Source organism: Salvelinus namaycush, chromosome 25, assembly GCF_016432855.1.
Source record: "Salvelinus namaycush isolate Seneca chromosome 25, SaNama_1.0, whole genome shotgun sequence".
In the NCBI taxonomy this organism is placed as follows: Eukaryota; Metazoa; Chordata; class Actinopteri; order Salmoniformes; family Salmonidae; genus Salvelinus; species Salvelinus namaycush.
Window position 1 is genome coordinate 32,086,254 of NC_052331.1, and position 13,976 is coordinate 32,100,229.

At 43.5% G+C, this 13,976-nt stretch overlaps 1 protein-coding gene across 5 annotated transcripts in view; it reads left to right on the forward strand.

Moving 5' to 3' along the window:
* LOC120020500 (CMP-N-acetylneuraminate-beta-1,4-galactoside alpha-2,3-sialyltransferase-like) overlaps positions 1–13,976 on the forward strand; it is an 84,174-nt gene that overhangs the window by 36,184 nt on the left and 34,014 nt on the right. For all 5 annotated transcript variants that reach the window (XM_038964201.1, XM_038964202.1, XM_038964203.1 and 2 more), the window contains 4 exons: positions 240–334; positions 6,649–6,712; positions 9,118–9,213; positions 11,053–11,239. In XM_038964201.1, coding sequence (XP_038820129.1) covers positions 240–334; positions 6,649–6,712; positions 9,118–9,213; positions 11,053–11,239 — 442 coding nt within the window. The remainder of the gene's footprint in view (positions 1–239; positions 335–6,648; positions 6,713–9,117; positions 9,214–11,052; positions 11,240–13,976) is intronic.

Genomic DNA, 13,976 nt, shown 5'->3' on the forward strand with positions numbered 1-13,976 from the left:
TAACACAGCACGTTATCTGTGGTGGATCTCACAGCACGTTATCTGGAATAGGACAAGGGTTTGGCTGGCTTTTGAACTATGCATCTGGAAATGAGAGGGCGTGACTAAGTCAACAAAACACGAAAGTGGGCCTATTTTGTTTAACTTTAGTCCTCCTGGACCTGCTCATGGGTGAACAGACAAACTGAAGTCCTTCTCTAAAATATAATCTCTCCCGTTCTTCTCTGCTGTTCTCACAGGTTCATGAAGCCAGCTCCCATGTTTCTCGACCGGAACTTCAAGCGTCTGGCCAAAGTCAGCAGTTACTTACCTCCATTTGGATTCAAAACACAAGGTAAGACACATTGCGTGTATAACGTGCACAAATTGGATTATGCCCCCATCTGTCAATGGGCCCTTGAGCAAGGCACTTAACCCTAATTTCTCCTGTAAGTCACTATGCCCCCATCCATGTATCTCATTGATGGCAATGGATGTGTCATTAACTTGTCATGGTGGTTTTGGAACTGTGTATGGATGGTGGTTTGGGCTGGATAGGTAAGCTAAAGAGAAGAGGGTGCCAGGGCTCTACCATCCTTATCACCACGCATCAGTTAGCACATCTTTACTCTTGGTGATAGAGCTGGCAGAACAGCCCACCTGGCCTACTTGGCCTAATTCTGCTCCTGTAATGCTCTCTGATGTCTCCACACACTGCCTCTGACCGTGCCATTACCTGGGGTGGGAGGCAGGGTAGAGGGTGAGGATGGGATGGGATGCATGAATACTACAGAACATTTCTTGCTACGGCAACATCTGGATAGCGAGACGGCACTTTTCAGTTTCTCTGAACTTCTACAAACTTCTATGGCATTTTCTAACTTCAACACGCATCCTAAATGTATGGCGAAATGCATATCCGAATTGGGAAGATGAGGTAAAAAGGGTGTGGCCTGGGTGCATCCTCTTGCATATTTTCCAATACTTATGAACGAAGTGAGGGTAAAGGTACACTGAATGTTACCTATGTGCTCTGGCAAGGGCCCTCTGCCCACTCTCACACGCTGGTTTTCAAAGGCGAGCACCTTGTGTGCACGCTACACCTGGTTTCTGTTTTCTCCACGGATGGTGACTGCAGTACTGTTTCCCATTTATCTGTATGGAGAGGTAATACGTGTGGATCTTGAATTGCACTCCACAAAGGATTCCAAATTAGAATCCCTAAAAAATGTTAAGCATGAAAATAAACATTTTATTTTTGCTGCCAAGCTGCCACGGAGGTTTACCTGAAACACAGTCTTGTTCGCTAGACTTTATGCAGGTGAAGGCCCCTCCATCATGCTATAAGCCAGCATGTGGAGCATTTTTTACAGGGACCTTTTTTACCACCTAAAGCAAGCGGTTCCTAACCATTTCCCCCCAGGGACCCCTATTTCAAGACCCCCACATTTCAGGTACCCCTATTTCATGCCCTCCCCCAACACCCAATTAATGATTCATTTGTTTAGCTTTTTTGTTTAGGGAAATGTCAGTTTTTAAGCTAATTCCCTGCAATGTTACATTAACATGACTCATGACATCTTTTGGATAGGGCTAGTTCATTCAGGATAATAAGGTAATATAAAACCTAGCCCTGATTCTTTTTTAAATGTTACTAATATGTTAAAATATTGTTTATACACATTTAAGTATCAATTTAGTTGCATAAAGAGAATTGCTCATTTATTGCTACAGTGTCACCCATTGTTTAAGATACCTTCCCATTCAAAGCAAAGTCCATTTGAAATCTTCTCCTTTTGTACCCCTTGACTTTAGCTAGTCATGTCTAAGCCTCGGACTGTCATATAGACAAACCAAGGATATCCCCATGTGCATCGGAGCTACGCTTTTGGATTGCCTAGACCAGGGTTTCCCAATCACCGGGCCGGGGACCGCTGGCCTAGACCAGGGTTTCCCAATCACCGGGCCGGGGACCGCTGGCCTTAGACCAGGGTTTCCCAATCACCGGGCCGGGGACCGCTGGCCTTAGACCAGGGTTTCCCAATCACCGGGCCGGGGACCGCTGGCCTTAGACCAGGGTTTCCCAATCACCGGGCCGGGGACCGCTGGCCTTAGACCAGGGTTTCCCAATCACCGGGCCGGGGACCGCTGGCCTTAGACCAGGGTTTCCCAATCACCGGGCCGGGGACCGCTGGCCTTAGACCAGGGTTTCCCAATCACCGGGCCGGGGACCGCTGGCCTTAGACCAGGGTTTCCCAATCACCGGGCCGGGGACCGCTGGCCTTAGACCAGGGTTTCCCAATCACCGGGCCGGGGACCGCTGGCCTTAGACCAGGGTTTCCCAATCACCGGGCCGGGGACCGCTGGCCTTAGACCAGGGTTTCCCAATCACCGGGCCGGGGACCGCTGGCCTTAGACCAGGGTTTCCCAATCACCGGGCCGGGGACCGCTGGCCTTAGACCAGGGTTTCCCAATCACCGGGCCGGGGACCGCTGGCCTTAGACCAGGGTTTCCCAATCACCGGGCCGGGGACCGCTGGCCTTAGACCAGGGTTTCCCAATCACCGGGCCGGGGACCGCTGGCCTTAGACCAGGGTTTCCCAATCACCGGGCCGGGGACCGCTGGCCTTAGACCAGGGTTTCCCAATCACCGGGCCGGGGACCGCTGGCCTAGACCAACTGACCAGACCACAATGCACCTAGAATAGATAGTTTGATAAAGTTGAGATATTTCTGACCTGTATACAATTATGCTCTTTGCCAATCCCAAGTGATTCATAAGCATTGAAGATGTATTAATGTTAGATTGACCAGTCTCCGGTGTTTCCCTTTAGCTTTTGTATACTCTGCTCTATAGCTGCATGCTGTAGCATAATTATCAGAGACCTCCAGTCCCTCTTCCATATTTCAGCTGAAGATTTTCATCGCCAGAACCGTGTACGTCAAGGCGATGGTAATTTGTCTGAGCTGCTGCCCAGACATACTTGGCTGAAGTGTTTATCCTAGTCGCTAATAATAATTAGCCGTCATGTCTCCCCCCTTGAAGAAAACTTCCCATCTGCGATTTCTCACCCCCTCGAGTCGGGTGTGGTCTGGTCCTCTGTTTTTGCTACCCGAGGTGATGCTTGATGCCGGACATCGACACCTTGTCCAAACAATGGGCCGCTGCTCTTTTTCTGCTTTTTAATCATTAGAGGGATAAAGCTGTAAGCCTGCTGCATTACTCTTGCAAGAGACCCATGTAGATGCTTAAATGTGATTATACACTATATATACAAAAGTATGTGGACACCCTTTCAAATTAGTGGATTCGGCTATTTCAGCCACAACCGTTGCTGACAGGTGTATAAAATCGAGCACACAGCCATGCAATCTCCATAGACAAACTTTGGCAGTAGAATGGCCTTACTGAAGAGCTCAGTTACTTTCAACGTGGCACCGTCATGTTGAAAGTAATGCCAGATATGTCATAGGATGCCACCTTTCCAACAAGTTAGTTCGTTAAATTTCTGCCCCGCTAGAGCTGCCCCGGTCAAATGTAAGTGTTGTTATTGTGAAATTGAAACATCTAGGAGCAACAACGGCTCAGCCACGAAGTGGTAGGCCACACAGCCTCGCAGACAGGACCACCGAGTGTTGAAGCGCACAGCGTGTAAAAATCATCTCCTCTTGGTTGCAACACTCACTACCGAGGTCCAAACTGCCTCTGGAAGCAACGTCAGCACAAGAACTGTCCGTCTGGAGCTTCATGAAATGGGTTTCCATGGCAGAGCAGCCGCACACAAGCCTAAGATCACCATGCTCAATGCCAATCATCGGCTGGAGTCGTGTACAGCTTGCCTCCATTGTTCTCTGGAGTGATGAATCACACTTCACCATCTGGCAGTCCGACGGATTAATCTGGGTTTGGCGGATGCCAGGAGAACGCTACCTGCCCCAATGCATAGTGCCAATTGTAAAGTTTGGTAGTGGAGGAATAATGGTCTGGGGATGTTTTTCATGGTTCAGGCTAGGCCCCTTAGTTCCAGTGAAGGGACATTTTAACACTACAGCATACAATGACATTCTAGACAATTCTGTGCTTCCAACTTTATGGCAACAGTTTGGGGAAGGCCCTTTCCTGTTTCAGCATGGCAATGCCCCCGTGCACAAAGTGAGGTCCATACCGAAATAGTTTGTTGAGATCGGTATGGAAGAACTTGACTGGCCTGCACAGAACCATGACTTCATCCCCTCCGAACACCTTTGGGATGAATTGGAACGCCGAATGCGACAGCCCAACATAAGTGCCGACCTCACTAATGCTCTTGTGGCTGAATGGAAGCAAGTCCCCACAGCAATGTTCCAACAGAGTGGAAAGCCTTCCCAGAACAGTGGAGGCTGTTACAGCAGCAAACGGGGGATCCACTCCATATTAATGCCCATTATTTTGGAATGAGCTGTTTGACGAGCAGGTCTCCACATACTTTTGGTCATGTACTGTACATGCAAATCAGTGATTCTTTCGAAGATCACTTTGTTGGATAAATTGGACAAAAGATACACACTACCGGTATAACGTTATATAACACCTACTCATTCAAGAATACATTTTTTTTCTATTTTCTACATTGTAGAATAATAGTGAAGACATCAACACTATGAAATAACACATATGGAATCATGTAGTAACCAAAAAAGTGTTAAACAAATCAAAATACATTTGATATTCTTCAAATAGCCACCCTTTGCCTTGATGAGTAATGCCAGATATGTAAACATTATTAAAGTGACTAGTGTTCCATTCCTTACAGTGGCCAGTGATCTCTGGTCTATGCCTATAGGCAGCCTCTAATGTGCTAGTGATGGCTGTGTATCAGTCTGATGGCTTTGAGATAGAAGCTGTTTTTCAGTCTCTCGGCCCCAGCTTTGATACACCTGTACTGACCTCGCCTTCTGGATGATAACGGGGTGAACAGGCAGTGGCTCGGGTGGTTGATGTCCTTGATGATCTTTTTGGCCTTCCTGTGACACCGGGTGGTGTAGGTGACCTGGAGGGCGGGTAGTTTGCCCCTGGTAATGCGTTGGGCAGACGGCACCACCCTCTGGAGAGCCTTGCGGTTGCACCGGTCGGTGATACAGCCCGACAGGATACTTTCAATTGTGCATCTGTAAACGTTTGTGAGGGTTTTAGGTGAAAGGCACATTTCTTTAGCCTCCTGAGGTTGAAGAGGCTCTGTTGCGCCTTCTTCACCACACTGTTTGTGTGGGTGGTCCATTTCAGTTTGGTCATTGATGTGTACGAAACTTGAAGCTTTCCACCTTCTCCACTGCAGTCCTGTCGATGTAGATAGGGGGGTGCACCCTCTGCTGTTTCCTGAAGTCCACGATCATCTCCTTTTGTTTTGTTGATGTTGAGTTAGCGGTTATTTTCCAGGCACCACACTCCCAGATCCCTCACCTCCTCCCTGTAAACTGTCTCATCATCGTTGGTAATCAAGCCTACTACTGTTGTGTCGTGTGCAAACTTGATGATTGAGTTGGAGGCGGTCGTCATGAGAGCCAGGTTCATCATAGCGCTTGATGGTTTTTGCGACTGCACTTGAAGGGACTTTCAAAGTTCTTGAAATGTTCTGTATTGACTGACCTTCATGTCTTTTTGCGTATTTGAGCTGTTCTTGCCATAATATGGACTTGGTTTTTTACCAAATAGGGCCAACTTCTGTATACCCCCCCCCACCTTGTCCCAACACAACTGATTAGCTCAAACGCATTAAGAAGGAAAGAAATTCCACAAATTAACTTTTAAGGCACACCTATCAATTGAAATGCATTCCAGGTGACTACCTCATGAAGCTGGTTGAGAGAATGCAAGAGTGTGCAAAGCTGTCATCAAGTCAAAGGATGGCTACTTTGAAGAATCTCAAATATATAAAATGTATTTTAATTTAACACATTTTTGGTTACTACATGATTCCATATGTGTTATTTTATAGTTTTGATGTCTTCACTATTATTCTACAATGTAGAAAATAGTAAAAAATTAAGAAAAACCCTTGAATGAGTAGGTGTTCTACACCACTGGTCAAAAGTTTTAGATCTCCCAATAATCTGGCCATGGTAGATCTATGACTAATATGAGAAGCCAAGAGGTGCTAGTGGGCTGTGGGGGCGAAGACCAATATGTCTTAAACACCAGAGTCATGACTCCTCCAGAATACCCTCTGGAGCATGGCAGGAATGCACACTATGGCTGAACAGCACTGTATCTTACACCACCAGACCCAGCTCTGTGTCGTCCTGGTGAGAGAGCCCTAGCACAGCACACTTCAACTGGGAGAATGTGCTTGTTTTGAAAACAAGTGGTTTTATGTGGTTTTATGGGCAGAGCTGTATCATCTGGATTCATCTGTCCTCAAAGCAGTGACTGTTTTACAACGTTTGTCACCTGGCCTGTGGCTTATCCTTATCTGTAATTGAATAAATGTGGGGGGATGTTCTCTTCTCCAGAACTCCAACTCTCCCAAGGACCACCTAGCCTGCTACAGCATTTTCTGGGAGTTGAAGTTCTCGACAGTTGTTTATTGAAGAGGAGCTATTAATCCTTTTCATAATTTTTTTTGTCTTTGAACTAGCAATAATAATTAATTGTGCGCTTGATGGTATCTAAACTGTTTTTTTTTTTTTTCAGAAACAATCATAGACATTATTCTAACTGCCACAAAGAACTATGGGCTGGGTCAAGACGTTGACAGGTAATTACCACGGGAACGAAGTAAAACTCTCACACTCACACTCTCACTCTCTCACACACACACACACACACACACACACACACACACACACACGCAGAGTGTTGAAGTCGGAAGTTTACATACACCTTAGCCAAATACATTTAAACTCAGTTTTTCACAATTCCTGACATTTAATCCAAGTAAAAATTCCCTGTCTTTGGTCAGTTAGGATCACCACTTTATTTTAAGAATGTGAAATGTCAGAATAATAGTAGAGAATGTTTTATTTCTTTCATCACATTCCCAGTGGGTCAGAAGTTTACATACGCTCAATTAGTATTTTGGTAGCATTGCATTTAAATTGTTTAACTTGGGTCAAACATTTTGGGTAGCCTTCCACAAGCTTCCCACAATAAGTTGGGTGAATTTTGGCCCATTCCTCCTGACAGAGCTGGTTTAACGGAGTCAGGTTTGTAGGCCTGCTTGCTTGCACACGCTTTTTCAGTTCTACCCACAAATGTTCTATAGGAATGAGGTCAGGGCTTTGTGATGGCCACTCCAATACCTTGACTTTGCTGTCCTTAAGCCATTTTGCCACAACTTTGGAAGTATGCTTGGGGTTATTGTCCATTTGGAAGACCCATTTGAGACCAACCTTTAACTTCCTGACTGATGTCTTGGGATGTTGCTTCAATATATCCACATAATTTTCCTACCTCATGATGCCATCTACTTTGTGAAGTGCACCAGTCCCTCCTGCAGCAAAGCACCCACACAACATGATGCTGCCACTCCTGTGCTTCACGGTTGGGATGGTGTTCTTCGGCTTGCAAGCATCCCCCTTTTTGCTCCAAAATAACGATGGTCATTATGGGCAAACAGTTCTATTTTTGTTTCATCAGACCAGAGGACATTTCTCCAAAAAGTACTATCTTTGTTCCCATGTGCAGTTGCAAACCGTAGTCTGGCTTTTTTATGGCGGTTTTTGAGCATTGGCTTCTTCCTTGCTGAGCAGCCTTTCAGGTTATGTCGATTATAGGACTCGTTTTACTGTGGATATAGATACTGTTGTACCTGTTTCCTCCAGCATCTTCAGAAGGTCCTTTGCTGTTGTTCTGGGATTGATTTGCACTTTTCGCACCAAAGTATGTTTATCTCTAGGAGACAGAACGCGTCTCCTTCCTGAGCGGTATGACGGCTGCGTGGTCCCATGGTGTTTATACTTGCATACTATTGTTTGTACAGACGAACGTGGTACCTTCAGGCGTTAGGAAATTGCTCCCAAGGATGAACGAGACTTGTGGAGGTCTACAATTTTATTTCTGAGGTCTTGGCTGATTTCTTTTGAATTTCCCATGATGTCAAGTAAAGAGGCACTGACTTTGAAGGTAGGCCTTGAAATATATCCACAGGTACACCTCTAATTGACTCAGTCTAATTGACATAATTTATCAGAAGCTTCTAAAGCCATGACATAATTTTCTGGAATTTTCCAAGCTGTTTTAAAGGCACAGTCAACTTAGTGTATGTAAACTTCTGACCCATTGGAATTGTGATACAGTGAAATAATCTGTCTGTAAACAATTGTTGGGAAAATGACTTGTCATGCATAAAGTAGATGTCCTAACCGACTTGCCAAAACCTATAGTTTGGTAATTTTTCTGGGATATGTGGGACGGTAGCGTCCCACTTGGCCAAAATCCAGAAAAAATGTAGCACGCCAAATTCAAAAAGATGACTATAAAAATCAATCTTTCATTAAATCACACATGAAAGACACCAAATTAAAGCTACACATGTTGTGAATCCAGCCAACATGTCTGATTTCAAAAAGGATTTATGGGGAAAGCACACCAAACAATTATGTTAGCTCAGTACATAGCCACAGAAAAACACAGCCATTTTCCCAGCAAAAGATAGTATTATCAAAAAGCAGAAATAGAGAAAATTAATCACTAACCTTTGATCTTCATCAGATGACACTCAGGACATCATGTTACACAATACATTTATGTTTTGTTCGATAATGTGCATATTTCTATCCACAAATCTCGGTTTACATTGTCGCCATGTTCAGAAATGCTTCTAAAATATCCGGAGTAATTGCAGAGAGCCACGTCAAATAACAGAAATACTCATCATAAACTTTGAAAGATACATGTTTTACACAGAATTAAAGATAGACTTGTTCTTAATGCAACCGCTGTGTCAGATTAAAAAAAAACATTACGTAAAAAGCACACCATGCAATAATCTGAGACAGCGCTCAGATTTAACAACATTTCTCCGCCATGTTGGAGTCAACAGAAATTACATCATAAATATTCCCTTACCTTTGATTATGGTAACAACTGTACATACTAGTACTTACAGACATACTTTCTCTTTTCAAACATTCTAACTGGCCAGACATTCTTCTCTTCCAGTTTAATTTGTAAAAGATGCATTATCGTGGGCAACGGTGGTATCCTGGCTAACAAGTCTATGGGCTCCCGAATCGATGATTACGACATTGTGGTGAGGTGAGTCTTTACTTCTAATATAAGGGCAACGCGATGCCAGTTCGAGGAAAAAAAAAAAAAAATGAAGTCCTTGTTGAAATTCTTACACAGGGACACTCGAAGTCAATCTTAAATCAATCATTGTTTGTCAGCACGCTGGAGAGGTTCCAACCAACTCAAAGCACCATAGGACACATGTCAATTTACTTCTTTTCTTTGTAACTAGGCAAGTCAGTTAAGAACATTCTTATTTACAATGACGGCCTACCGGGGAACAGTGGACTAACTGCCTTATTCAGGACCAGAACGACAGATTTTTATCTTGTCAGCTCGGTGATTCGATCCAGCAACCTTTTGGTTACTGGCCCGATGTTCTAACCACTAGGCTACCTGCCGCCCCCAATCAATCAGGAGCTCTGCTTGGGCAGTCCCAGCAGTTGTCTTATATATGGCTATACATAATACAAGTTATATTTGTGATTTAGCTTAATTAATCATTACCATTTTGTTTCATTCATGTGACCAACCAATACTGGTTCATAACAAGTGACAGACCAACACCTCACAAGGCTTCTTCTCTTTAAGCTGAGACCTTGAAACTGAGTTCATTCGTTCTCAAAACAAAGTCTGAGCTAACTGACAAATTGCAGATGCTGATAAGTGAGGATTCGTTCAGTCAGTCACTTGCATGAACACAGAAATTGGTTATTAGAACAGCGCATGAATAGAAGACAGAAATTACTTATAAGAAAAGCACAAACGTTAAAATTCCAATAATACTGAATTTGATTTGATTACATCCTGCTTATTGTCGATTCCTCCTGAACTCTGAAGGTTGTTAATGTTGATTGACTTAGGTTAGGGCTTAGATTGATAACTTTCCTTGCATGAGTGTAAACCTACTGTTTTATCACTACACTATGAAGGGTACTGGGCATTTGTTGGCAAGCCCAGTATCAGAAAGAAACTAAATAGAAGCTAAATGACCAGTTATTGTTTCGATTGGCAAAAATTGTAGTCATATTTGAGAGGGAGTGAAACTAAATTCTCAAGTCCCCAGTCTTGTTGTGATGTCAACACACAATGTATAGAGCCCCACAGTGGAGGTGTCATAATACCCATAAAACCTGCGGTCAAACAGGGAATGGTTCCAATCGTTTTTCCACCATTCATTTTTCCCATTGGGAATTTTAGAAACATTTAAAATCAGGGCTATGTTTTGTGTAGGCTTACCCTGGCGTGATGTTTTGATAACCTTGTAAATCTCTCGGACAAGGTAACTTTAATTAATATATTTGGCTCTATTTACTCTCGGATTCGAAAATGCTAATTAGCATCAAAGTAGACAACATTCAAGACTACAAATCACAGCAAGCTCCCGCACGTCATCTTTGCTGATGGGTATTGTCAATTTAAACTATCAAGAGACTGTTCACAGAATTGTCCATTTTTAAAGAAATTTAGCCAACTTATTCATTACTAAATTTAGCTATTAGATAGTTAAAACAGAGATTCTTACCTTTGCCTTTATTCGGCAGTCTTGTTCAGATCATCATGGCATTTGTAGTTCTTTATGATAGCCACATTAGCAGCTAATTAGCATTTCATTTTTGGGGGATAAATACAGGCAAATATATTGATAAGTCTTGTTGTCCTAGAGAGATTTACGCGGTTCTCAAAACGTCACGCCAGCGTAAGCCTACATGAAACACAGCCCTTATTTTAAGTGTTTCTAAAATCCCCTATGGGAAAAATGAATGGTAGAAAAACGATTTTTGTTTGACTGCTAGGTTTTATGGGTATTATGACTCATACTGTGGTACTCTATTCGCCCACATAGCGTTTCTTCTCCAACCGCAGGTTGAACGAGGCTCCGGTGACTGGTTTCGGCAAGGACGTGGGCACCAAGACCACCATGCGCATCACCTACCCCGAGGGGGCCATCCAGAAGCCTGAGCGATACGAGAAGGACTCGCTCTTCGTCTTCTCTGCCTTCAAACCGCTGGACTTCAAGTGGCTCAGACAGATGGTCTTCAGAGAGAAGCTGGTGAGGCATACGTCAAGGCTGACTGTTGTTACCTTTGCTCATTGGGACCACTAAGAAATCCATCACACACAGTTAGTTGGTCATGTTAGTATGAGCTTGTGTGCATTTCCACTGCTCTGAAAGATGATCATTATTTATTCTGCATATTGTCCAGCCCCACCTCCTTTCTAGGTCTTCCATTGCTTCATAACATTGAGGCGACCACATACGCATGAATCCCACTGGATGTTTTGGCTAGTTTGAGTGCTTTCTGTGGCACTGAGTGACTAGTTTAAAGTTGTTTTTTTTTGACGCCATTTTGGTCGTAAACAGACTGTCTTCTGTCGCAGTCACTTGCTCGTCCTGTGACATTCAATAGATGTGGTTGTGAATTCTCACAATGCTTTCCCATTTTCTCATGAATATGAAAATCACTTTAAATTGTGGTTTTATAGAAAAACAAACCTTCTGAATTCGGTTTCTCTCTGCTTTTCATTCTGCCATGACATATAAAACAATTTTCCCATTTTAAGGACCTTTTGACAAGCCACTGACTGCCACGCTTGAGTGACAGCCTGCGAATTGGCCTCTTAATCTATGGCTGGGTGACTGAATGGGTCTTTCCTTTCCTTTCCTTATCTCTGACAGGAAGGATGGCAGACATTTTAATGACTCTGAGAGGACACAATCTGTTATCACTGAAAGAGCTTGCACAAGCGCACTCGCTTGTCTGTAGTCACTCCACCACAGTCAGGGTAGGGTATGCTCAATTCAAGGACATTCCCGATGGAGCAAAAACGGTGCCTGCCTTTGAACTTCAATTTTGGCTAGGTTGAGTTTCTCCATATAGGGGGCTTCCTGCTCATTTTCTATAGTGATTCTTCTTGCAAATCTGGCAAGCCAGCGTCTTGGGAACCGACTTCCTATCCAGCACAGCTGTGTGACTTTCAGGGACCAGTGGCCAGCAGGAATTTTTACTGGGTGACATTTTTCAAAATACAAGCTTCTGGAGAGATGGAGGGGTTAGGAGGAGGGAGCGAGAGAGGGGTTAGGAGGAGGGTAAAATAAGGGTTAGAGTGAGGGGGGTACTAGTAAGTGAGAAAGAGAGAAATAGTTGGCTGCTTGATAGCCCCTTAGCCTTTTGAATTGGGCAGATTTGTCTGGACTAATCAGCTGGTAAGTAGCGGGACAGTGGAAATGGCGGACGGAGATAATTGATCTGGCCTCTGGCTCCTGACAGATCAGCCTTTGATCTGCAGGGGAAGGAATAATTTTTCTCATGAAGTAAATTGCTGGTCAAAAGTACCGTCTCTTTTCCATGACAGCGTTTTAGCTGTGATGGCGCGCATGCACTGAACTCATAGTCACACCAACTCACTATTTCACTGAACTCAGTCACACCAACTCACTATTTCGGGTTGACCTTGCCCCATGGAGCTCATTGTAATTAACTATGCAAATGTCTGTGAATTTTAGAAGCTGGACTTCTTTATTGAAACTGCGGAAATCATTGACAACCATAATAGGGCTCTGAGAACAATGCAAGGCATTATTTTAATTTGATTTATTTAACTAAGCAAGTCAGTTAAGAACATATTCTTATTTACAATGACAGCCTACCAAAAGGCCCCCTGCGAGGACAGGTGTTGCGACTTAAAAAATATAAGACAAAACACACACCACGACGAGAGAACACAACACTACATAAAGAGAGACCTAAGACAACAACACAGCATGGCAGCAGCACAACATGGTAGCAGCACAAAACATGGTACACACATTATTGGGCACAGACAACAGCACAAAGGGCAAGAAGGTAGAGACAACAATATTACACTAGTTACCCAAGATCATTTGCTTTTAAGTGAATACTTTGTAAAGTATTTTTAGCGAAGGTATTGAACCGTTTTAAAATGGTGCTGACTGCTGAGATGTTTTATTTGTAACTGTCCATCAATTCTACTGACACACACAGACCGAGACAGCCGCAGTTGTACACCGTGTTTCCAGCGAGTCCACTTCAATACGTTCGTATGTAGTAAGTGTATCAAGGTTTGAAGTGTCTTTTTAAGTGTTTTGTCACTTGAAAAATGAGGCCCATCATTGTGAATTCCTGCTGATGAAAAATTATCCTAGATTCTCTGTTCGCTCCTAGAGAAGGATTAGTATTTTACACGCGCGCACGCACGCACACACATTCCATTTATTGCCGCAACCAGTTTCTCGGCTTGTTTAACTTTGGACGTGTTTTTTCTTTGACGGGTAAATAAAAAGCAATGGCATTTAGATGTTCAACCAGACATTCAACTAATATCAGGTATTTACATTCAATTAACCTGAGTAGAGACAGTATTTTCCTATGGGTGATTTGGGGGAAATGAGTCATGAAGATGCTTAACGTGATAAATTCTCAGTAAACAACCAGTTACCGTGGTAACAGTGTAGGCAGTCATATCTGTTGACTGGAAACTGTTTAACTGTATCTGCTTTTTAGTCATTTTGGAAACCCTCATCAGAAGACAAGTCAATCCTGTTGACTGACTATTAGCGTAGCTTCATTGCTACCGAAGTAACTGCATCATAAGTGCCCTAAACTATTGCTGTGGATATATACACTGTTCAAAAAAATAAAGGGAACACTTAAACAACACAATGTAACTCCAAGTCAATCACACTTCTGTGAAATCAAACTGTCCACTTAGGAAGCAACACTGATTGACAATAAATTTCACATGCTGTTGTGCAAATGGAATAGACA